Below are 26,723 nucleotides of genomic sequence, written 5' to 3'. Positions count from 1 at the left end.
GAACTGGATACAGCTGGTATTTCTTTTTACAATACCAATTAAGAAGAATATGTTCACCTTAAGTTAAAATGGTGCTTGCATCTTATTCAGCTCTATTTAGTTTAGCCCCTTAACTAAAATAGGGGGGGTGTCAAAGTGCAACTGTGCATTATGACTCAAAGAACATTTCTCAGAATTCTAAGTGCAATTGATCCCTTGAAACAATTTGAATTTATTTTCAAATAAACGTACTGGGCTTATTTTTATGAAAAATACTCCATTATTTCATAAAGTTTGTTAAATTAGTTTTGATTTAAACTAAGTTGCTTTAAACATAGGACCTGTATAGGCCAGCACATGGCATTGAACTGGACTTTGTACATTTATTGTGCAACATATTAGGATAGATTGTAGTGTGTGGGCTGTGATCCAAAGAGCCCTTGTATATTTTCCAAGTATTTAGTTCCAACTCAAGCTCCTGTTGTACAAGAAATGACCTGAAAGATTCTTGGATTTTTTGGAATGAATTTTAAATGGGTTTTGAAAGCAATGTTTAATGACGAGTTTCTACATATGGAAGGCCTGTCTATGACTTCCTGGAACTCTATCCATGAATTGCAAAAAACCAACCAACCCATCCAACTTCTAATTTTTATAGCCACAATTGATGATAAAACATTTTTGTGTTCTGCTGCAATATATTATTATCAATTTTAAAATCCCTTCCAATTAACTTTTAAAGTGATCCTAATAATTCCAGGAATAATTGCACCACATTGAAGGCAAATATTTTTCTCTAGCATTAAAAACTTGGTTCCATAGCCCAAGATATGCTGATGCCTGAGGCAAAGAAGCAAATGACACTCTATCATCAACACAAGATGTATACAACCTAAAGCTAATTTTTCACCTTAGACATTTATTTCCCTTTTTGAATATATAAATGTAATAATGAATTAAATGCCTAACAATTTTCTGTCATTTCAAAATAATTCCAGATCATGTCCTCAAAATGGTTACTTCATTCTGGCTAATAGTAAGACCAGACCATGTATGGTTAAAGAGACTTCTTTAGTTTAACCTAATTTTTGTCCATTTTTTCTTTACATGAGATACTCACAAAAACTACCAATGTATCTGACAATTGTAATGGTTTATTGACTATATTGCTGTACTACCAAGGAATTCAGTAGTTCTAAAACTCAGCTGCAAAATCTTGTGATAAAATTTTTTTACTATAGAAGATTTTTTTAAAAACTGATCTTATGTCTTTTACTTAGTTATTCTTTCATGAAGGCAATGCTCACAACCATATCACATATCCTAGATCAGATAGTGATAGTTTGCTGAAATAATGATTAGTGCATCATATAAATTTCTCAATATGGTGCCTTCCAGATGTGTTAAAATTAAACACTTCCAGAATCACACTTGGAATTATCAGATTGTAAAGAAGTAACATATGTTACCCCAAATAATTATTTCCCAACACTTTGTGTGGAAATTATAATTTATTTCCTTGCCATTAGACATAAGTAATAAATTATACGTCTTTTGTACTGTCAATTTTCCATTAGTTTTTAAATTAACATTATTTCATATAGTTTGGCTAATGAGCTGATATTAAAGTTATTGGGGCATGGTATCCATTTTGGGTTCAACAGGAATTGTCTGTAGTAAATGGACAATACTGCATTAAGTTGTATCCCCTGTGGTCACCAACTGGTGGGCTGTGGCCCACTAGTGGGCCATAAGAAATTTTTGGTGGGCCAAAGAGAAATTTTATCCCCAGAGTACCCCCCCCCCAAAAAAAAAATTTAACATGGCCTGTGAGAACCCTCCCCTCCCACTCACTCCTTACCCTGCAAACTTGCCTGCTAAATTTCTCTTTTTCCTTTTTCTGACTATCATCTGTTCTGCTGTGCCGGGAGATTTAGATTAGCTAGGAAGCAGGAAATGGTTGGATTTCTTGTTTTCTAGCTAGTGTTTAGATTTTCGGCTCTGCTTTTAAGTATAGCCAAACCTCCCTTAGGACCGAAGGTTCTATTATTCAGTGCAGACTCATGGCAAGGAAATTTGAGAGACTGAGCTAGCCGATGGCAGATAGAAAGATCACTGAATGATTCTGTGAGCAACTCAAACTGTCTGCCTACATTGCCTGATTTTGGGTAAAAGTTGCTCTTTTTTTAAATAAAAAATTCAATATTTACATACAAGGTGTGTGGTGAGTTAATTTTGTGAGTTTGCTTGCAAGGAAATTTTATGTGACAGACTGAGCTAGCCAATGGCAGATAGATAGATTTATGAATGAATCTGTGATTCTGTGAGCAACTCAATCTGCCTGCCTGCTTTGTCTGATTTTGGGTAAAAGTTGCTCTTTTTTAATAAATAAATATTTATTATATTTACATACAAGTCATGCCCAGCCAGTCACAAGCCTACCAAGCCACACCCACAAATTAGGCCATGCCCACAGAACCAGTTAGTGGTCCCTGGGATATAAAATTATGAGTTTGGTGGTCCCTTAGGTCTAAAAGATTGGCGCCCCCTAGTATAGACCATGGCATATGAATGGCATCACAGCATTTTAGTTCCAAACAAAATAACATGAAAAGAAACTCATCATGGGCCTCTAATCTATTTTTACATCATATGACTTTTTTGCCCTCTTACATCTGGAAAAGACTATTCAAAAACAATATCAGTCCTTCAGCATTGCACAGATCCTGCTCATTCTAAACTATGTCTATTGAGTGATATTGAAATGTTCATTTGAATCTCAGTTAATAGAGCTTTGAATGAACACGATTCAAGATTTCATTATAAAAATAGAATCTGTTGCTCTTTAGATTTTGCTGCATACCAGCTCCCATATGTCCTAGCTAGTTTGGGCAGTTATGGCTAAATTTATTGGTTAATACATGGAAATAAATACTCTAGAATGATTCCTAATGAGATCTAGCAAAACCAACAAAAATCACTTTCTTGTATTTTTCACCCCATTTGGAGTATCCATGATCATTGTACTATATATTCTATTAGGCTGCTAGGTTTCTCACTTTTTCTTTAATTTGAGAATGCAAAGACTGCTGTCATATTTGAGATAATTTCCTACCGTGACAGCTTGCTATTTTAAAAAAAAATCTATCTTTCTAACTTTCCTATCTAAACACAGAAACATTCACACAGACAATGAGAGACTAAGACAGAGAAAAAAATGGAAATGATGGGCACAATTACACAAGATTCTACTCTGTAGATTGCCTATATGAACCAGGAGCTTAACCCAGATCAGTCTGAACAAATCTGCAGAGCAAATCAAAAGAGAAGCTGATTTCACTCAAGAATTGTTACATAAAATAAACATCCCAAATGTATCAACGTGGAAACCCACCCTCCAACCCCACTCCCCAAGAAAAGAGGAATGGATCTAATATTTACATCTACTGGTGTGTGATGTTGCTGACCCCGAATGGCTGTTGCCTTCCACCACGGAAGCGGTTGCCTTTCTGTGGTGGGTGAATGATCCCTATATTGGCTGTTTGTAAAGCACTTTGGGCTTCTTCTGGATGAATGATGCTATATAAATATAAGGTGGCATAACATCAAAATGTTTCATATAAACTTGGCAACATTGTAAGAAGACTGAGTTTGGTTGTCACATGCTGAAAAAAACAACAGGCACTAAATACTAGTGAAATGCTTCTGTGCAACTGCTTGAATTAGCATCCACTACAAAACAGAACGTTAAGAGAGTCCTCATGAGGTTGTCTCAAGCCATCCTGAGGTCAAGCTGTAGTGATGGCTTGAAATCTCCACAGAGAACCTTTGCATTGTTACATTGCAGATAATACTTCCACAGAAGCATTGCTTTTCTTCAGTTCGTTACACACAGTTCAGAGACAATAATCAGTTGTGGGTTAAGTATATAGGACAAAACATTTTTAAGAGGCCTGAATGGCCAATGTGGAGTGGCCACTGACCACTCTAGACACATTCATCCTGTACACCTTCACTGGTTCACTTACTAATCAAACAGCTTTTCAAACTATTATCATGGCTAAATCAGTTTCTCCAGATATTTTCATTGGACAGAATAGGTTAACTCTATGTACCATGCAAACAAACAAACAAAAAAAAAACCCATATATTAATCCAGCACAAAGAATGATATTAACAAGACTAGGACAGTAATGGTTAAATTAAACAAAATTTTAGTTACATTAAATACAGAATTGAGGTTTAGTTTATTAAACCAATTAATAAAAAATGACAGCTAATAAAAAGAAGGAAAACCCCTACTTAAAATACCTGTTTTATTTTAGAAGGGCACATAAGAAGAAAACTGTAAAGCTGCTCTATTATAGAAGCAGGCCATTTTTAAAAATCCAGATTTGCTAGCGTCTGGAGGTGGGAATAGAGTTAAATATGCAGAGAATTTCAGAGAGAAAGGGACAGGATAAGAAGAATTTGAATACAGCAAATTTAAACTAATATGATGTTTATTTTTAAAGGTTTTCAAAATTATTCCATGTATGTCATTATAATAATTGGAACCAAAACTAGTTTTTTTTTAAAAAAAGATGATTAACACAAAAATCAAGTTGATATAAAGAAACAATTACTTTAGAAAAAAAATATCAGGAGGTCCTAATATTCTTAGAATAAGGGGAGGATGCAGCTGTACGTCGACAGCTTTCATATTCTCATTTGAATAATGTGGCCTGAATCTGTCAGTTTATTCATCCTCCTTATGTTCAGTGTACTCTGCATCAACAACAAATTAAGTTGTAAATAAGAGACAATCATCACTTTTGTTTTTAAGCAGCCACTGCATGGAGAATTTCAATGTTGCATTCCTTTTTTGATGGAAGAAAAAGGGATCTCCATAGTGGGCATTAATGTAAGCAGAATATTAGAAACAGGCCTGCAATAAAACAATTAAAGGAGAATTTTAAATCTGTCTTCCAGAATGCCCTCAGATAGTAAGCTAATGCCACTAATAGAAATTATCAGCATTTGATTTTTTTTCTTAATATCTATGTCATATTTGAGGTCAGAGAGAAACATTAGAAAGAAAGTACAGTTCATAAATACATATGTAAATTGAAGGCAGGCAGGCAGGCAGGCAGGCAGGAAGTTTATAAAACTTTGTCAGAATATTTTATTAGCAAAATTAAATGAAAATTAATAGGCATTCAAGAAACATTCAAACATGCAATCAATAGGAAGAGAATAAACATTAAAATAGCATTTCCTACCTTTACATCTGAGAAGTAGGTTTTCAGCATATTGGAACTTGGGTACCGAGTATAAAAGAACATAAGCTTGGCCTTTTTTAAGTGGTTTGGTGACAAACCTTCCTGCATGTAGGACAAAATGAGTTAAGGAAAACATATTTGGATTGAATGACAGCTCTCAATATTAAGGGCCAACAAAGTTCTCTTGGAATAATTGTACTTCTACTAAATTAGTATTCAGTTAGCATAATATACAATTACTTAGAAAGGGGGAAATTATGAATCTGAAAATTATGAATCTGAGCTTACAATATAATTTACAGATCTCGTGGCACAATTCCTTGAGCATAGTTCCTATTCAACACAATAAAATATGGCTAAAATTTCTCCTTCTTTGGAAGAAGAATTGGAAGAAATATTTCAAGTGTGCCATTTGCAAACATGTATGTTCATTTGTTGCTAGGAAAACAAATATGCAAATATGTGCATATAAAAGTTTGCCTTTCCTTTACTCTGTTTCCTTTTCCTTAAGCATCACATTGTTCACATGAATCTTATGCAGAAAATACCAACAGAAACCTTCTTCTATAGATATACCAAAGTATATGGGGTCATTTAACCTATCTGTTTTCTGAATATTGTTACCTTTCAGGTCTGCAAACTGAACAATCAAAAGAGTTCCCAGGAGAATATGGTACTAACTATAACAATCCAGGCATTCTGGTGCTCCTCTCCTCCTCCCCCTTACTGCTTCTTGGCACTCTTTTGTGTACTCTGCTAGGGCAGTTTTGGTCACATCTGTGAAGCAGGCTGGCCCTGCCATTTCCTCTGTAAATTAATGGCTTTATAATGTATCAGAAATGAAGAAGCACATGACAAAAGTCAATGTGGCCCCACAAGGTCAATTAAGATAGCTCCCAGTAGCTACTTGGAAGACTGTCTCCCTTAAAGTCAGTCAGTATGCACATATAAATATGTCATTTATTAAATAGCACACTGCAAAGCAGAGAAAGGTCAAACAAATTCAAAGTGATCCAGAAATTGAAGCACTTTCACTAACGACATGGTGAAAAAAAAATATTAAAAGGCAATATTTGTCAAGTTCCCTGATACAATTTACAGTGCACCACAATTAACTTTTTATTGTTTTTAGGTTGTTGGTTTGGATCAATTTGTTTAAAAAAATAAAATAAAGCAGTAGCCTGTAGAATTTTTGAAACATGAAGTGGATGCAAATTGTATTCATTTGTTCTTCTGGCAAATAACTTAATTTTAATTCTCCAATGATAAAAAAAAGCCCAACTATTTAAGATTGCTGGTTTGCATAAGCACATTGCAGACCATGCTCAAAAACTGAAAAAAAAAATAACTTATGATGGGCATAGATTTTGTGCCAGAAGAAGAGTTTAAAGGACCTCCATTAGCTTGATAGTGAAAATTAAAGGAGCATTAATGCCTTTCTGCCATCTCTTAAAATGTACATATAAAATAAAAGTGGCAATCTGTCATCACCTACAATAGCAATACGAATCGTGGACAAATAAAAGTTTTCCAATGGAATCCATTTTATTACGCAACTCACTGAGGGGAAGGAAAATGTATTGACACATGTACATACATGCTGGTATGTTCACACCTTTAAATAACAGTTAATTGTGAGGCAATTAACATTGGAAACCATTTGTTGGGAATTTTTCCGAAGCAGATCCATTTTAACAAGTGACAGGCACACAAGAAAATGAATGGGCGAAGTAATGGATGTTGTTATTGTTTCATTATTTTGTTTGTATCTTGTTTCTCCTCAAAGGAATTCATCCTGATCTGTAGGTTACTATCCATATAACCTCAAACCAGCCTATTAAGGATAGAGTAAACAGAAGGATGGTAGTTTGGTCCAAAATCAATTGTATATTTTGTTGGCCACATGGGTATTGGAACCCAGAAATTTCAATATTCTAATCATGAACGTATCTAAGTTCTTTAAATACTATTGGATTATTAAGATTCTGCAAAATATATATTATGAGCAAATTTCAAATTTTCAAGGTTTTTTTTTTTGCTTTCAAAACCTTGCCGGGTACTTTTAATGCAATCCTATTTTGCTTTTTTTTGTGGGGGGGTGTTGTTTTTCAAAATACTTTGTTTCAGAGATGACATTATTGCTAAAAAGCCTCACTAATAGCAACTATTAAAAATAGATAGCAAAACATTTAAAGGCCAATAGTGAGATGACCCTTTGCTAAAACTGAGTTGACCAATTGGTTAATTTTCCTTTTAAGTGCTTGTGCTGAAAAGCAACCGTTCTTCCAAGAAAGCACTGCCTGTTTCCAGGATACTTACACACGCACAATGAGTCATGATGGAATAGATTCAGTAAACATACAGCTGTACTGAACACGAGCTAAGCTCCATTCAAGGCCAGGAAAGAAAATGAGCACAAATAAATATTAAGGAGGTAAGGGGAGGGGAGGAGAGAGAAAAGAGGTAGGAAAGCAGGGAGGACAAAAAAGCAACGAGAAGGCAAACACGCTCTGCCCCAACAGCTGATGTTGCTTGCCTCAGTACTCTGCCATAGCTTTGTGAAGACAGATGACATTCAATTGTATGTCTAATGCAAAAGACAGTAACTGCTGAAACCTGAACCAGCTGCCAGGTGTAAAAAAAAGGGGGGGGAGGGGAAAAGAAAAGAAAAGATGATAAATCCATAAATTAATGAAAGACATCTGCTCAGGAACATAAAAGATCAGAGGAGCCGTGTACTGCAGCTGAACTAAAACAGTGTTCAAACAACCCGAGGATCTGATTGTTATATATTTACAAAGCATAATGTATTTCTGCTTAGAACAGGAGCAGCAGCAACAGCAGCAGCAGCAGCAGAAAGGGAATTGGGAAGAACAGGCAAAAAGAAAAAAAAATTAAAGGAAGAAGGATATATATATATATATATATATATATATATATATATATATATATATATATATATATATATATATATATGCATATGCATATGCATATGCATATGCATATATATAATTTGTTTTCTGAGGTTTTCGCGGAATTTGTATGTGGATCTTTGGTTATTTAGGCTTTCTCCCACGTAAAATCTGAAGTATCTAGGCAGTGTTTGATGAAGTCTCATTCATCATCTTCAGGCTTGTGTCTTCGGCTTTGTGCTTCTCGGAGTGAGGAAGAAGCACAAACCGAAGACACAAGCCTGAAGATGATGAATGAGACTTCATCAAACGTCACCTAGATACTTCCAATTTTACGTGGGAAAAAAAACTGAATAACCAAAGATCCTATATATATATATATATATATATATATATATATATATATATATATATATATATATATATATATATATATATACATACATAAATATATATATATATATATATATATATATATATATATATATATATATATCTTTGCAGCTCTTCTTTTTACAAGATAGATTGTTCCTCCTGATCTGAGAAGTTTGGAGAGAAAGTATGGGGTAGGATGCGGCAATATATTTTTTTTCTCCGACAGGAGGCTTCCTCATCAGAATTGCTACAAGAAGAGAACTTTATTTTTATCCCTTCACACACTATACACATGCATATACATATACACAAAGAGAGAGAAAAAGAAATATGAACATAGGAGCAGACAAGTGCTTCAATATGTATTATCTTATGTATCATCCGCTTGAATCAATGCATGTCCAAATTTATAGACATGATTAATAATATACTGGGGGTGGGAAGGCATCTGTTGATTTAATCAAAGTGCATTGGATGATGTACAGGTAGCCCTCGACTTATAACAGTTCATTTAGTAGCCGTTCCAAGTTACAATGGCACTGAAAAAAGCGACCTATGGCCATTTCTCACACTTCTGACCATTGCAGCTTCTCCACAGTCACGTGATGTACATTTGGATGCTTGGCAACTGACTCACATTTATGACGGTTGCAGTGTCCTGGAGTCATGTGATCTCCTTTTGTGTCCTTCTGACAAGCAAAGTCAATGGGGAAACCAGATTAATTTCACAAGTGTGTTACTAATTTAAGAACTGCAGTGTTAACACATGTGGTGAGAAAAGTTGTAAATGGGCCAAAACTTACTTAACAAATTTCTCACTTAACAGCATAAATTTTGGGCTCAGTTGTAATCGCGAGTTGAGGACTATCTGTATAGTAGCCATGCATTTACTGCAAGTGATTTTATTTTACTCTGAAATAGCCCTGATCCGATTTGTTGTCATTTGTTAAGTCTTGCTGCTTTTTAGTATTGCTTCTTTATACTCCGTACTGAAACAGTCTCATCTTGCTGAGGAATTATCTGCCTGACTTTCAAAGTTTTTCAATAGTATAAAACTACTTTCTAGAAATGTAAAGATTACAATCTTTACTTGGGAAGAAAAATAGATGTATTACAATAACAAAACTACACCCACAATCTACTGTTGTGGCTTAATATTCCGTATGCAAATACCCTGAGGCTGAACAAGGCTACTTTTCTTGAGATGCAAAGAGGGTGCCTGACAAGGAAAATCATGTTGTAAAACAACTAGCTGTCTGTTTCTTTGGCAATTTGAATAAAAAATTTCAGTATTTGATTAAACATATTTAGTTTGCAAAGATACACAATGCATTCATGAAGCAGACAGGAACTGTGAGGCAGGTGCAGGTGCGTCTTTCTATGTTGTTTAATGTGGCATACACATGCTAACTCTCTCCCTTCACTTAAAAAAAAGTAAGGTAATGGTTAAAAAATTTTTACAGTAAAAGCAAAATATACCAGGATGGGCTCTTGCTCCGAAAACCTGAACTTGGCTTTTACATGCTTGGTTTCCATTCTTATTCTGGGTACCTTCTTCAAGGAGAAGTGCTGTTTTCTGTTCCAAAGGGAAGAACTGCTATTCTTAAGAAGAAGAAAAACTCTTGATATATAAATACATGAATATACATATGCATGAACACACATGCACCATGTAAAGCAGAGTGGAACAAAAACCTGATCAAGAACAACCTCTCACATCTCTCTTATCTGTTTTTCTTTCCTATGGACTCTAAATAAGCCAGATAAATGGGCTGTTGTCATAAAACATAATAGTTTCATATTTTAGAAACAATTGATGCCTCATTGGGAATACAATGCTTTTAAAGATACATTTGCAGCCCTTACTGCAAGAGGGACCTGTAAGATTACCTGATCAATAAGATTGTGAACTGCATCATATTTTTTAAATTTTAACATAACACCTGTACCAAAAGCTACAACTTTTAATGGATATATGGAAGATTTAAATTTCTGATCCAGATGAGAAATACATGGGAGGCCTATGCATTTTCTCTTGCCAAATTTCATACATAAGCACAGAAAGTTTTTTTAAAAATGTATTCAAGCCAGCAGAATTCAAGATCAAACCAGTCCTTCACTAAGTACTTGGAACTGCTCGGTATTTTATAACATTGTGTTTTGGAAATATCAGATGAAGAATATAGACAGATGATTATTAATGTCCTTATATTGCATATTTATTTTCAGAAATATGGGTTTATTAATTTTGATACCAAATTCTCAAAGTGCCTTTAATTATAGCCTTATGAGACAATTGGTATCCCTCTCTGTGTGATACATCTGCGGATATGAATTCATGGGTGATAAAGAATAAGAATTATGTCTCTACCACTGCATCCTCCATACAATATAGAGCTCTGAAAAAGGTATAGATTAAATTTCACCAATATGAATATCCCTTTAGTTTAGAAACTTTCATCTTCCAATATTCCCCATCATCGTGCCTACCACTGAGAATTATGGAGTTGAAGTCCACACATCTCTAAAGTGCCAAGGTTAGAACAAACTGTCATAGATCATAAGACAGAATTTTTGCACAGATAATAGTTTTGTTCTGAGCTCCATGATGGAAAATTAAAGTTGGATTTCATAAACAATAATCTCAGAGAAGAAATGACGATGAGACTGTAAAATGGCTATTCTCCAAAAGTGTCATATTGAAGTAACAGTTGAATTTGAGAAATGCAAAGAACAGAAAATATGTAGATGGATGAGCAATGAATCAGAAAATCCTAAATTCAAAACTCACCTTTACCATGAGCTTACAATATTAAGTAAGTAGCCTTAAGGCATATGGGATTATTGTAGAATTCAGACTTTGATTTCTCCTAGATTTAATGATAACTACATGGTTTCAAAAATTTGATTTTTAACACAGCTGTGCATCGCACATTATTTCAAAAATATGGACAGTTATCCAAAAGTTTTGGCAATGTTCAAAAGTGTTCTTTTTAGTGATTGATGGCGTCAATGTTGTTATGAATCCTATTTCCTTACCTAGTGCCTTCTAACATTATGAATAATGTTATGCTGTAGTCCTTATGAGATTTTTTGACAGGAAAGCCACAATTTCAAAAATCTAATTTTCAAATTATAAATCTGTCTGTGGATTGGTGGGACTCCAAACTGAGATATGGCTTCATAATTTTTTATAGTTAAATGTTAATGACTTTTTAACAAGGTCCTCGGGAATTCATTTTGAGCAGAGCACTATAGATCTTAAAATCTATTTCTTGAGAACTTCATTGTGACAAGGAGCCAAAGTTTGTCAAATTTATGTAAGATGGGGCTGGCCAAAATCAGCCCTGGTTGTTTAATGAGTTAATTCTATAACTGATCCTAATTATCCCCTTAATTGGCTTAAATGAAATAGGGAATAGGGTTTTTCCCTCCATCCTGACACAATCATATATTGGATGACTTTGTTTATTAAATGACCCTTTTTCATTTGTTCACTCAAACACCATTTATGTACTTAAGGCCCATATAAATCTCAGAAAACATTCAGTTGCAAAGATATATAATTCAGAAACTCCAATGGAGGAGAATGCTTCCTCACAGAATTATAGATCATGATCTATAGGAAGGCTTCTGATTAATAGTAGCTATGCATAAGCCTCTGTATCCCAGTTCTTTTAACAACAGCTAATGAAATATCTTCCCACCTAAAGTCAAATGAAGAAAGCAGGATAACCAAGAAAAGACTTTTATGATGTCTTTGTTTTTAGTATAATACTGGTTATGAAAACATTTTTTAGATTGGAAACATGGTCAGGGAACATTCTGCTTTTTATTCTTAATATACATTTTGATACTTTTCTTTAGATCTCAAACGTTACCAAAAAATAAAGCAAATCTGACAAGTGATTAAGTCCATTACTGCCCATTCCTGTTGTAAGCACTTTAAATTACAGGTCTTGGGTTGAATATGTAGTTAATTTTGCTCTGTTAATATGTCTGAGGATTACATTTCAGCATCCAACTCTTCTACATAAGAAAGTGGTTCAGTTTTCTTGTTTAATTTTCTTCACTACCATTTATATTGTTAGTCTAACTTTTGCAGTGGCAATATCAGCACAAGGCAATTGTCAAATTTTTGAATCTCTAAAGAACAGCCTTTAGAAGTGGCATTAAAGGATAATATTTCTTGCCATTCCTAGTGAAATCTTGATCAATGTGTTAATGATTAAAGGTGCTGTAGACCAAATTTTCTAGTGGGAATTATAAGAACACCTTAAAATAACATACAAAGAAGAACACTATGAATTGCCTAGGGTAATTTTTGTTTTGTTTTATTTTAAACCAGGATGATTTTTTGTCTTATCTATAATATACTTTTGGTATTGCCTGTTAATTAGAGTCAAGGTTAGTTATCTTTGAAGCCCAAATCAGTCTAGTGCTGCTACTTTCTGAAACAAATATATTTATCATTCTGTAAATCAATGTATGCTTTGTTAAATATTTTTATTATGCAGAAAAGTGCCTAAGCTTTCAATTCATCAGATGTCCCTATGTTCTTAAGTAATGCACCAGTACGGTTAATACTCCTTTATAATGAAGCTTCATCATCATTTAATAATGGCTTTTCCCTTAGCTTATTGAAACAGACACTGTATTTAATTCTCTCTCAATTGTAATCTCAGGTTGATGAAGTTTGCCTTTATTTCAAGACTTCTTGAGTCTATATTATGACTTTCTGTACAATGATCAGATTTAACTAATGTATTTGACTATATTGGGAGGTAAGTTGGATGCATAGATAGGAGTAAGCTAAAAAAACAAGGGAGAGGATCCTAACCCTGAACATATTTTTTAGAAGTATGTCCCTTTGAATGGCAGAGAATTCCTTCCAATTGAACATGAATAAATTGGAATGCCAATGATCCAGCATCACATGTGTGTCTTCTTTTAGAATCCTTGTGATGCACAGGGTTCCTTTTATAAAATATTACTTAAAGCTTTCACAATTGAGGGCAAATTTAAGGATAGGGAAAAGAAAAAGATGTGCCCTATAAGATTAATCCAGCTGAAGTTCTATATCTAATTGTGCTCTCAAGCTTTGCCAAATGATTTGCTTTTTGTATATTAGGACAAAAGATTTTCTGTGTATGGCTGAGCAAAGGTTAACCATGCATACCCAGCAGCTGCATAGGAGTTGAGAAGAGGACTTGGGAAGGAGGGGGAGAGACAGGGAAAAGGATTCAATATAGCTTAAATGCATCAATACTTGCATCTTTATTTTGTTTGATGTCACTTTTTTATATCCACCTGAAAAATGTATGCAAGGTTTTAAAATACTTCACTCATTTATTTGGAGAGAAGAAATATGGGCCTTATATTCAGAAGCAGTGAGTTTTTTTAAAAAAAATATTATGAAGATTATATATTGGATTTTGGATATCACCTGATATAAGTTTTCCTCCCATTCACCGTCAACATTCAAACTGCCAAATAATTTTTCAAGTTTTCAAGCATTTGGTAGGTGGATGTCTACTCTGAAGTAAGACTTATAGATTTCAGTAGGAACAATAAAAATACTATAGGGGTAAATCTGGTAAAGATCATATTTGCAGATGACCACCAGAATTAGGAAATTATTTGAGAGCTCTATAACTAATTTGCCACTATTTTATTAATGGCAGTGAGGAAAAAAGAAGAGTTTATAAAGCTGCATTAATGGAAAGCAGTATGTTGTTGTTTTTTGAATAAAAATAAAAAGTTACAATATAGTATTAGCAAGCCTTAATATTCATTATATTATCTATAGGACCTTAATATTCATTATATAAAATTATCTGTATGTTTTTGGAGACCACTAAATTAGCACAGAGATTATTTAAACGTATATGGCAATGCTTGCAAATACAAGTTTTACACTGTGGGACAATTTATACAAGCAGCTGAAGCACTTACCAAGAGATTCAGTTTATTTGGATTGATATTTTGCCATCAGGCAGGTTGAGTTTGCAAGATGTTCTGCACAGATTAATTGATCTTTGGTAGCCAATAGATTCAATAGATCAGGATGTAATTAGAACAGAAGGAATCAGGGCTATTGCATCTCAAAACTCAGGGTCAAAATGGCTCTCAGACAGCTCCTAAATTTGCTTTCTTAGCAAATGCTATAAAACACAAATATTAACAGAACAAAATTTTATGGGGATGGATGTGTCCTTTCCATAAATTTCTCCTGTTTTATGGCTGTGGTTTTGTTTAATATGTGGTAATAATGTATTTTTCCTGCATCTTAAAAGTCAAAGTTATTCTGCCTTACATTGGAACTTTGTCAACCTCTTTATCAAGATTAAAGTCAAGCATTTTAGGAAAGATTATCTTCAGAAGGACCCGTTTAAAATTGTCTCAAAAGACAAATGGATTAGATTCAGTAATAAACATCTTCATTGACTATAAAATGGGAGTTCTCATAAAAAATAACAAGTTAAGAATAATGGATGTTATGCCCACCTATTGCACTCCCAACATTAGAGTTATTAGTACCCATTACCAAGTAAAAGCATATCAACCTGCAGAATATGGGCTATGTATTGTAAAGGATATGGCACTGCCAGAATAAGGTGAGATTTCGGAAATATCTTGAAGGTCACCACACTCAGACTTGATGAGAGATATTGAGAGGCTTTCTGCAGTGCTAGGAGGATGTGCTGGTGAACAAGGGTGATGGTTCATATGATGTGATGACATCTTGGTCCTCAGACTTGTGGTCTCTCTTGTTAAATCTAAGGATTCTGGGGAGGCTCTGTCTTTCCCAGGGAAGGAGGCAGAAGGAGCCGCTAAGGGGTTCTGAAATGGGTACGCCATAAGGGGCAGAGGAAAGGGATGGCGAAACGAAGATGAAGTGAACCCTGTGGTGGCGGACAGTGGAGATTGATGGAGAGCAGCATGATGGCTGCCAGGAGGTGGGGCAGAAGTAGGCTGGTCTGATGAATTTTTGCGGACAACTAGGGGCAGTGCTTCTGTTTGGTCTGTGGAATTCGACAGTGGCACATTCCCAAAGGTGTCTAGTGGGTTTGGAATGATGATGTCCCCAAAGCACTGGAGGCGCTGGTTTGCTGTGTGGAAGTTGTGGTTCTCCCCATTGACGGCAAATCTTGCTTGGGGGATCTGAAGAGGTGGGAAGACCTGAGGCAGTTGACGTACAGGCTTTGAAGAGAAAATTTTGACCACAGTGTCCACAACCTGAGACATGGCAGTGTTCAATTCCTGCTTTAGAGTCTCAGCCAAGTGCTTGCCTTCTGGATGGAAAGAGTTGGGCCCATGATCTTTTTCCTTGAGGCCATCTTTTCTGGGTTTGTTCTCCGCTATTTCCTGTTCTCTAATCAGAGCTCTTGCACGATCAATGAATTGCCCTGGGTCCAATTCACACATTTCATTATCTGACCTTCCCACAGAATCTCTCGCCCTGCCATCCAGTGTTTCCGAACGCAGGCTGTCTTCAGAGAGGTTACCAGCATCTTCGTCATTTTCAGAATCTGTGCTGTCATAGATTTGGTAGAACTTTTCCTGAAGCTGGCGCAGCTGCTTCTGCATGTCTTCCAGCTGCTGTTTCAGCTGTCTGCGCTCCTCTCGCTTCTGTTCTTTCCTAGCTGAAACCAGCTGCTGGAAACTCTGTTGCTGCTGTTGAGGCAGCTTTTGCTTGCGCTTATTTTCTCTGTAACTTTCTCGGGGACTCACAGACTGTGGAGCCATCTCTCTTTCATTTTCATTGCCCCTTAATGCCACACTTGGGGAATGGCTCATCCCTCGAATGATATTCTCAACCCGGGCACGCTTAGCTCTCAGGTGCTCATCGCACAACCGATCCATATCAAACTGGCTCATAGTGGGTCTGCCAAATGGAGAAAGACACTCTTGGGGGCTGTCTCTTGAAGAGTTGCTGCACACATCCTCCTGATGTACTTCTGAGCCTGTGCTGGAGAGGCCACTCGCTTGAAAGCTGGGCTCGTTGCCACCATTTTTGTTCATGTTATTTTTCAACAGCTGGGAAATTATAGTTGCTCCTGGAAAAGGCATCATGGCATCTTCATAGGAGTTTGCCCTCTTCAGCAGCTTGCGAAGCACATTTGACTTCTCCCCATCTGCATGCTGCACCACTGAATACTCCACATCCTGCTCGGAACCTTGGGGATTCATGGCACTAAAAAACGATGCTCTCGCCTTTGCAAAAAAGGCAGATGCTGTCCCTACCGTCCGTTTCACTCCAATGTCAACTCTTCTTCTCTTGGTCTGCCTACTTAAGAGGGCTGTGCTGTCATGGTCAGGCATCACTGAACAGTTATTGTGCCATCTTCAAAAGCTTGTCAGCTGGGCACAGCTCAAGAATCCTGGGACCCTGGCCAACAGAACAAAAGGACTGATGAATCATTTTCTTTAAATTTCTCCAAATTTCCTGACCTCAATCCTGAATCAAATGCAAAATGCATAGGCTCTGGGATTTATGGCACATTACAATTATTGCAATTTATTATGCACTCTGCTTGAAATGAAACACTTTAAATATTTCTGCTCCACTGGTTTAAGATGGATTAAGATATTTTTTTTAAAAGGGGGGAAAGGAAAAACTGCTTAAGCACCAGTAATATATGGTTCTCTGCACAAATGCCTAAAATAATACTGTTTATCTTTAGGAAAAAAAACTCTAAACTGTAGATTAGAAGAACACAGACACTGAAAACCAATTGATTAAATTTAGGGTTTGAAATAATGTCACAAAAGAAAATGAAAGCATATCTTGTTTCTTAGGTAAGGCTATCATATAGAATTTGGGCTTTAAAAAAAATCACATATAATTGCAAAACAGACTTGAGATTAAACCCAGAAATTTTGTTTAATTTTATAAGGGTGTTCCAGTATATCTGTAAGTATGAGCAGGTGCAGTGTGCATACCTATAGACACGCATGTTAAATAGGATGATACAAACCTTAGAAATCATTACAGGAAAACTATTTAAGGAAGAATTTACATTTTGGTTATAAAATACATGTTATATTGCATTTTGCAGTAAAAATAGGAGTTTCAAAAATATATTATTCCCATGATGTCATTTTTAAACATTCCAGAAAGGATTAAGATGGGGTGGGAGTGGGGAGGGAACCAAATTTATCATCCTTGAGATATTTTCCCATTTCATAAACTAAGATATGTGGCATCAAGTTCTTTGAATGAATTAGAAAGAAGGCATTCTCAGCATCGTGTCATTGTTTCTTACATCAGCTTCCCAAGATAATATCTCAGGTGACTTATTGAAATAATTATTTCATGCAACATTGTACTTGTATAAAACCTTACTTCCTGTAAAACACACACGCATACATGCACACACATACAAAGAGAGAGAGAGAGAGAGAGAATGATTCTGAAGGAAAGAAACGGAGAGATGAAAGAAAGCAACATCAAGCAATAGCGTGAGAAAGGCAGATATCCTTTCTTTTATAGGAATTATCATTGTTTCCCAGGAATACAGAATTTAAAAAAGAAGACTGATAACACATTTCCTTGCATTTTATAATAGGCTCTTGACATCATTCATGACTTATTAACCATGATGCTAAACTCACATGGCATATGAAGCATTACAGACATCTTCCGGTACCTTCAAGTTGAATACTATACCAATGTAATATTAATTTTTCCCATACTATGTTTATCTAATATTAAACTCCACATTAGCTTAACAGTGCACAGTTTCCACAATAATAGGGTATCTTGCCAAAGGCAGCATTCAGACTTTTGGATCTGTTCCCATCTGTTTCGGTTCACCTGTAAAAACATCTACGTGCTCCCTAGGACTGCATCTGTAGCTAGCTTTTAAAGAATGACTACCCATGCAAATAAGCATAATTTCAGCTTGAAATAATCTATGCTATCAGCGTGTATAGCCAGGGTTTGTAAGTGTAACGGTAAAAAAACAAAAAAAAACAAAACCTTACAAAAACTTTTAGAATGAAACCTATATTTGTTTGTTTATTATTCGAAGGCTGTGCAATCATTCAATTATTTTGGAGGTTATAAAATAATTTTTAAGAAATGCTGTACAAGCTTTGGAATATTCAGCTACATTTATTTCTTATTTTTTGCAGTGTATTCCTAAGGAGGCTACACTGTTGTTTTACTCAGAACTGCTACTAAGAAACACAAACACACATACAGAATTTTGCAATAGCAAGTGTAACTTTGGATCAAACATATCTGATATTTATACCTTAGTATAAATTCAGTTTCACCACAGCAATCTTTTGCAGTGTACTTTTTAACGCAACTGTCTTTCCTCCTGTATCGTTTCCATTGAGATAAAAATATTCAGTCTCAGATTATATAATGGGATTGAATTTACATAAAGACCTAAGGATCCAATATTTAATAATTAGAATAATTAAAAAGATACTTTATTGTATCATGTCATACATGGAATTATGTGAGAAATTAAATGATTCCAATTCCCTTTGAGATAAAAGGGATTTCGCTACTAAGTGGCAGTGGCTTTTTTATATATATAAAAGCTTTTTCTCTCTCTGTTTATTTCATATGATTATGGATCTAGTTCAGATCCTTTGTGTATAAACTAGTATCAGTGTATTTTCAGATATACATTGCTTCATTTAATTTAATGGGAACATTCCACTTCACAACAGAAAGTCATTTTTTTGGCTTCTAGGTTAATTACAACTAAATAACCTTGCCCATAAATAAAAGGCAAAAAAAATGTGCAGGGGTGAAAGTCCCCTACATGGACAAGATTTGTAGCCTGTCATTATATGCTGATGTAAATATCTTCTGAGGTCTGCCTCCACTCTCAAAATCCATCATCACTCTAAGTCTCAAAGAGGTTGCTTGTTGTTGGGGTGCATTAATGAGAGTGCATCATTCTAGAAGGGACATAACGATATTAGCAAAAAGGAAAAGCAAGAGCAATACAAATTTTAACTTTAGATTTCAATGGACTTCTGATATATAACACAGTATTCCCAATATGCTTTAAAAAGTGTTTGTTCCTAATTTCTTTCCCCTTTCATTGTATTTCATTTAAGGGTGGAATGAGACATAGGATGTCTGCAAAGCTCATAAACTGTTGAATTGAGAAAAGACATAAGGTCAATGCCATGGATCTATAATCCAAAGAATTCATTTTTCTTCTACATCTTTGCTTAGTAAGAGATATCAGAAGGGAAGGCCAGATTATCACTGGAAACAACAAGTAGTATTGCTTATAAATGATCGTGTTAGTTGGTCTTCTACTTTCTTCATGTTTCCTTGATTCCCGATGACACTTATGCTATCTCCTTATATGACAAAATATTTTGCCTTCCAAACTTAAAATCGTTATTTTACATTGTGTTTTTACTGGGGCTGAAAAATGCCTCTGGATCAGTCTCTTGATTTGAAAAGGGCCAGAATGCATTAACATTCTGAAGGAAAAAGAATACTGTAGAAAAAAAAAAATCTAAGATTCTGAGTCATCAAGAATCAGATCTTTGGAAAGGATTGTGGTGAGATTTTCCTATTAGATATGTAGAGAAATATATATATATATGCAGAAGGGTAAACTGGTCATTGAATTAGAGAGTTGCTCCTGTCCAATTTAGAGGAAACAAATCTGCTCAGCTTGATTTATTTCTTGTCCAGAGGTAATTCAGAAGTCATTTAAATTTTAGCTTTCATTATGGTTCACATAAATATCGTTGCTTAGTTTACTGGTTTGAGCTTTAAGTTATTCTTGACAAATCCCTATTTGCCAAGCTTTCATTATTTGAGCCTTCAACTTATATAGGACTTCACAAGGACTCAATTTTTCAAAGTTACTGAGTGGTATGACATACACCGCTTGTTTTTAAAGCATCTGATAATAACCCAATGTAATGGAAAAAAAAATATTCTCTAAACTTAGATAATAAATTGCACTTCTGAAATTAACCCTCTTCTCTATTTCACTGAATTCCCAATCCACCATATCCACCAAACAAACATATTGCAAAAGATATGAATATCCAATATTATCACACATATGTATACAAAAATACCCATTGCTCACAAGTACAAACATTCTATTTAAGAAGGCAATTCAGTCATTAGTTCTCCATATCTTAAATACATAGCACGTGTGGGTTATATTGTTTTAGGTGATACTACTGTAAAGCAATTATACTGTATATTATGAATTTTTGCTAAATTGCTTTTCCACTGGTACAATGTAGATTGAGTTAAAATAAAAGATAATCTAAAATATGTAGAATGGAAATTGGGGGGAAATTATCTGGGGAGAAGAAGTACTTTTTATAGGAAGAATAGAATTTCTAATTCATTTTTAAAGTCCAAACTGATATAAACTGCTGGTTGTGAAAATTAGCAATGAACTTTTCAAAGCAAAACTGCATATTTTAAAATTGTTAGTTCTTCTCATAGAATGCAGCTACCCTTTTTCCTTCATTGCACACAGCACTACACGCCATACGCAAGTAGAGTACATTGCACTGACTTGGAAACATAAAATATTTTTGCTGCAGTTCAGAGAAGTGCAAAGCATGGATATGTAAAATTTGCATAGCTTCACTTCCCATACAATAGAATTATACAGCCTTCTGAAGGAATTTAGAAATAAAGTCCATTTTTCTACCACTGATTAAAAAAAATGACATTATATAAAAATGTAAATGTCTGTTATAACACAAACATCATTATGATTTTTTTAAAAAAAAACAAAGAAAGCAGACAACTGTTTAGCATCATTGGCACAAGAAGGCCAATCTGGCAAGATATGGAAAAGCTGCTGTGAGTTATTTTGCATTCTCTCCCTCCTATATAGGTATGTAGTGCCTTGATGACTACAATGAGTTCTATCTTATTGGTTTTGGAAGACATTGGCAAAACATCTCCTGGAGAAACATATCTATAATTTACCGAATTGGTATCAGAAATATATAAACTAATATTTTTCTAGCAATCCAACATTTTCATGTAACATTAAAAAAAAAAATTGCTACCCAAATCAACAACTACATATAACAACAACTGCTCATACATTATTCCTAACCTAAGGTCACCCTACACTTTCCCCTCCTCCCTAAGGTTTTGGGACATCCAATCAGAAGACTGAATCAACTCATCCATAGCACATACTTGAGAAGTTACTCTAGCATGCAATGGAACACAGTCAAGTAATCCATGACCAAACACTTTGAACACTGAAATCCGCTACAGAAATCCTCAGTATTAAGACCCAGCCACCTGAGAGATGCCAATATAATTTTGAATTGACCATTAAAGCAATTTGGAATGGTAGCAGAGCATTCTCTTTCCCCTGTTAAAGTGCAGAAAGTTACCTATTAAGCAATAATGTTAAATAGGTTGTGTGAGGTAATGTCTAATATTAATATAATTTAATCCTAAATTGGTAACCAAGTATAAATTATATAGCTTTCATTTTAAAAAAAAAGTTTATCTCTTTTAAATATGAGATGTCAAATACTTAATACTGTTCATGGGGGGGGAGGGGCAACTATATTTCAGAAGGGAAAGCAGTGAAATGAGTGATAGAAGAGGAACCACTTACGGGAACCATTTATAAAATGCTTGATGGCAGAGTTAGCAAAGAACAAGTCAAGAAACAAAGAATATAGGGCCACATGCAAATTCATTTACAGACTAAATTAATATTAAAGCATATTAAGCCTGCTAAAACAGTGGATAGAAGTATTAAAAACAATGCTTTCCATTTAAAAAAAAATCTAGTAGTAGATATGTGTATTTCTCATATCCCCACTAACCTAGCAGATGGCATTAAATTAAAGAAATGACAGGTTCGCATATGTCTGCATTTAGACTGTCATCTCTAAGCATGCAGATTCCAGTGCAGACCAAAGACTTGCAAATTCAGAGGCATGCATTGGTTTGAAGAAGAGAAAAGGGGATTTTTTTAAAAAAGAAAGAAAAAGAAAAACAGCATTTTATCTTTGATAGATGAGAATGTCACCTTTAAAAGTGCTTGTTCACAATTTCTCATCCATTACACAAAAATATATCACAGGTTCTGTTTGTGCCGTGACAGTACTTTGACATATTCTTGTGTCAAATGTGTCAAAACTTGCCTAAGTTCCTTGTATCACACTTACCGTTTTTCACCTTAATTAAGACATAAGGCCCAGTCTTAAATACATTCAGAAATAACCTCCAGCCCATTCAGTGGAAATCCTTCCCAAAGAAGTACCCGCATAATTCATTCTTTGAATAGGCCCCATAGAATTTTGAAGGGCTTAATTTCTGAGGAGAGGTGAATAGGGTTAGGATGTCAAATCATTTCAATTGGGGCTAGGTGGATGCCTTACTTTGCAAACTAATTCCTATTTAACTTGGGGAAATATTTCATTTAAAGCAAGGGGTACACTAACTTACAAATGAAATCCAGTGCCATTTGCTCCAAATAAATGTACACAGAACAATGCTCCAATTACCACAGCAAATGATTTTACCAAACTACCAGTAGAATAGGCAGAACAGCAATTCCCCGGTTTACCTCCCCCACACTCACACACGCACTGCCTTACACACCACACAGAGCAAAAGGAGCGTTTTTTAAAAAAAATCCTTTTTCTGTGCTCTTTTACAAATTCACAGTGGAAACAACCTGCTTTGCAGCCCTCAAGAATCCAGCTAACAAAAGAGCTCCGGGCTTCCCTCCTTCCTTAGCCCGACCATCTCCAAACAAAGCGCCATAAATTCATAAATAGACGTTATACTCGGGCTCAACAGCGGGAAACTTGCACCTGTCTTTCTTGACACAACACACCTGTCCGACGCTGCCCATGCGCACTTAGACCCGAGCGCCCCTTGTACAATTTCAATGCTGGAGCTTTGTCAGGCGGAGCCAGAGAGAAGCGCACGAACAGTTTCCTCCGCTTCTCCCCGTCCGCCCTTGTTAGAAGAGGCCCCCGGGGGCTGTTCACAACAACCGCTTTATAGCCCAAACCGATGTTCGCTCGCCGTTTTACAACCGGTTCTCTCTCCCCCTCCTTCCCTCTCCCTTCTCCTGAAATACCCTTCGCTCGCCCGCCCTCCCGCCCGCCTTAGAAGTTCCTTAGAAGAAGAGACCAGCTTTCCATTCTAGCCGGCACTTTGACTAGCAACTTTTGCACTGCGCGCTGAAAGTTAGTGCGCGCACTGAGTGAGGCGTTGCAGCAGCTCTCCCGTGGGCACCAGAGCTGGGAAGAAGGTCGCCTCTGGAAAGGCGGGAGGGGTGTGTGGAGAGAGAGAGTGGGGGGGATATCTATCTTTGTCGTATTGAGTTTGTGCACGAAGTGGACATAATCTCACAAGTTAATCTAAAGCTTTTGGAAAAAGGGGTGTGTGTGGAACCCCGGTGCCCCTTCGTTAGGCTTCTGATGTCAAGGACCCCCTTTTTCGTCTAACTACAGCATTAGAATGCGCGCAGGCGTCTGCTCTCTCTCTCCTGCTAAGTCAATGGCATCAGATCAATGGCATCACTCTGGAAGGAACTGTCTGTCAATCGAGAGACCCCCGAGGTAACCCCTCCCCTCCCGTTCGGTATTAAACCGTTTAAAACACACACACACACACACACACACACACACAAAAACCCCAGAAGAAATCCCGAAGAGTGGGCTCCTTGGTGTCGATAGGGAGTCGGGACTCAGGTAAATCCCACCGAAGACTGCCCGGCTCAGTTTAAACCTGGCCTCAGTCTGGATCCACAACAATGCGCTCAACACCCGCAGACTGGGCAAAGTGTGGCAAGCGGGACAGCCGCTCCACAAACCGCAAACAATTCTAATTAATGGGTGTGTGTGTGTGGGGGGGGAATACAGCGCACGCCTCAGCAGTCTTCCTTGGGATAAAGCAGATCCAACCTCTACTCGCGTTCCCCACTGTACGCCGCCCCCGCCCCCAACACATACGGTACATATTTACTGGGATCCAGAATAAAATCTCTATGGGTTCAAGGAAAAGGCGCTTTCGCAGAAAAGTGGCGGGGTATAACCAAACCTAACAACCTGGCTTCAAAACTTCCCTTGCGTCCCATCGCCTATTCCCCCTAAACAGCTTCTTTCCGCAACTCTTCCCCTAGTCCTTAGGTAACTCAAAAAGAGAGAGTGTTCAAAGACGTCTGCTTTATCTGACTGGTGCGTGTGCTTTCTAAACTGCTCTCCATCGCCGAGAGGGAGGGAGGGAGAGAGAGAGAGAGAGAGAGAAAGGGGGAGGGAGGGAGAGAGAAGAGAGAGAAAGAGAGAGAAGTAGTCAGGGACATGCAAATAATAAGCAAATCAGAGAAGACAAAAAGAAAAAGGCAGCGACACAATACGAAGAAGAAAGGCCGGACTTGGGGAGTTGAGAAAGGACCGATTGCGGAGGGGGCGGGGGGGGGGGGGGGAAGAGAAGGGGAGAGGTAGGAAAAATAAGAAAGAAACCTCACAACTTCACCTCGCAACTATTTTCTCATCTTTAAACTGTAATAATACAAAGGATCAATAAAGACTGGGGAGAAGAGCAAAGGAAGAAGAAAGACAGTCTGAGGAAAGGCTCGAGAAGACATTTTTCGCACCAACCTTGTCCTTTCACACCGACCAAACTATTGTGATGGTTCCCATGAAGCTTCGGAATATGGACCATCTGCCGGCTTATTTTTCAGTCTAACAATCTTACTCCGGTCACAAACTCAGCAGAAGGGAGAAACCGGGAAAGGAAACGTGGAGAGAGAAGCGGGAGGCGGGAGGGGGAGGTATCCAAAGACGAAAGGGGGGGGGGGAATAACAGTTTGCCCCCCAAGCAGTATTTCAAACAAGCCCGTCTCAGTGTCAAGAATACCCCTTCCCCCCCTCCCCAAAAGAGAAAGCAAGAGAAGGGAAGGGAGAAAAAGGTACTTACTCAGTTCCAAAGGCGAAGAAACTGAGTCCCCCTCTCTGTCTTTGCCTCCCCCCTCCCCGCTCTTGCTGGTTAGAGAGAGAGAAAAGAAAGAGAGAAAAACGCGCTCATACAAATGCTCAGATCGCCTTGATAATCTGGCTGCTGATGAATATTGCAACTGGACAAGGGAGGGTGAAAGCAAGAGTGCCCGCGTGCGAGAGAAAGGGAGGGAGGGGGGTAATGAGTGGGAGAGAAAGGCTACTAGAGACAGACAGAGAGAGAGAGAGAGAGAGAGAAAGAGGAGAGGGGAGGAGAACCAGCTCTTCTGCGGCGCTCTTCTCTCCCCGCTGTAATTGTCTTTTTCTTTCTGCAAGCAGCAGAGCAGCCTCGCTGAGCTGAGGGCTCCGCACCACAACAAGATTTACTTTAAGACACAGCTGAAGGAAACAGGAAGACTACACGTCACGGTCTGAGTGACGTGCCTAGGCCCAGCGCCCAATCGGGAAGCTCCTTCGGATTCAAGGGGGATAGCGAGCGCAGAACTTGGGAGGAGTAGGGGGTGGGGAGAAGAGAGAGAGAAAGAGAGAGAGTAGGAGAGAGAGAGAAAGAGAGAGAGAGAGAGAGAGGAGAAACTGAATCTGTCCTCCCTCCTCTTCGCATTCTCTCTATTCCCTTTCTCCACCCCACACCGCCCACCACTCCCCCAATTTGCTGATGGGAAGGAAACTTCATCACCAAATCTGGGGAAGATGACCTTGGCAGTAATTTGTGCTCAGTTCGGAGTTCAACTTTGCCGGGTGGTTCAGTTGCTGTACGCCAACACCTTGGTGTGGGGTGTATGTGGGGGGCTCTGTGAAAGCCCGACCCACTACCACCACCACCACCACCACACACGCAAAAAAAAAAAAAAAAATCAACTGGCCGAAAACACGGGAGAAGCATCTGATCTTTCTAGGCATCGCGTGTGTGTTTGTGCGCGCGCGCTCGCTGGCGCGCGTGTGTCCGTCCCTCCGTCTTTCTTTCTCTCCTGTGTTAAACGACCCCACTTGCATACCCAGAAATAAACGGGAGTCGAGCTGGACTCCAAAAGGGCTTCACCTCTTAAGTCTTAGATGAGCTCTTTGCCGCTATCTCCAACAATTTGCGCTCCAGGCTGCCGCCGGCGGTTAAAAGCGAAAGGATCAGCTCCGGAGCGCAAGCCATTCGCTTGGCAGAAAATTGCGCGTGTGAATTATTGGCGAGGGTCTTTTCAAGGCTTCTCTGAACTGTGCTATACCGGGAGTA

The 26,723-nt window shown here is 37.3% G+C and overlaps 1 protein-coding gene across 5 annotated transcripts in view; it reads right to left on the bottom strand.

The window, feature by feature from the left end:
• The window catches only part of PROX1 (prospero homeobox 1), a 72,733-nt gene extending 46,735 nt beyond the window's left edge, over positions 1 to 25,998 (bottom strand). Inside the window, exons 1-5 of one of the 5 annotated variants that reach the window (XM_087933343.1) lie at positions 25,142 to 25,453; positions 22,694 to 22,841; positions 15,129 to 16,919; positions 5,241 to 5,349; positions 3,421 to 3,558 (exon numbers count right to left, since the gene is read on the bottom strand). In XM_087933343.1, coding sequence (XP_087789469.1) covers positions 3,421 to 3,558; positions 5,241 to 5,349; positions 15,129 to 16,852 — 1,971 coding nt within the window. In that variant the 5' untranslated portion in view covers positions 16,853 to 16,919; positions 22,694 to 22,841; positions 25,142 to 25,453. Of the gene's footprint in view, positions 1 to 3,420; positions 3,559 to 5,240; positions 5,350 to 15,128; positions 16,920 to 22,693; positions 24,697 to 25,141 lie in introns of those variants that run through there. The other 4 variants (XM_087933340.1, XM_087933337.1, XM_087933342.1 and 1 more) reach the window with 4 other exon arrangements.
• Positions 25,999 to 26,723: the final 725 nt, after the last annotated feature.

The sequence above is a fragment of the Pseudonaja textilis genome, chromosome 1 (assembly GCF_049901715.1).
Source record: "Pseudonaja textilis isolate UNSWEBS1 chromosome 1, rPseTex1.2, whole genome shotgun sequence".
NCBI lineage: Eukaryota > Metazoa > Chordata > Lepidosauria > Squamata > Elapidae > Pseudonaja > Pseudonaja textilis.
Note: the sequence above shows the minus strand (reverse complement) of the source record. Positions and strands in the feature narration are given on the sequence as shown.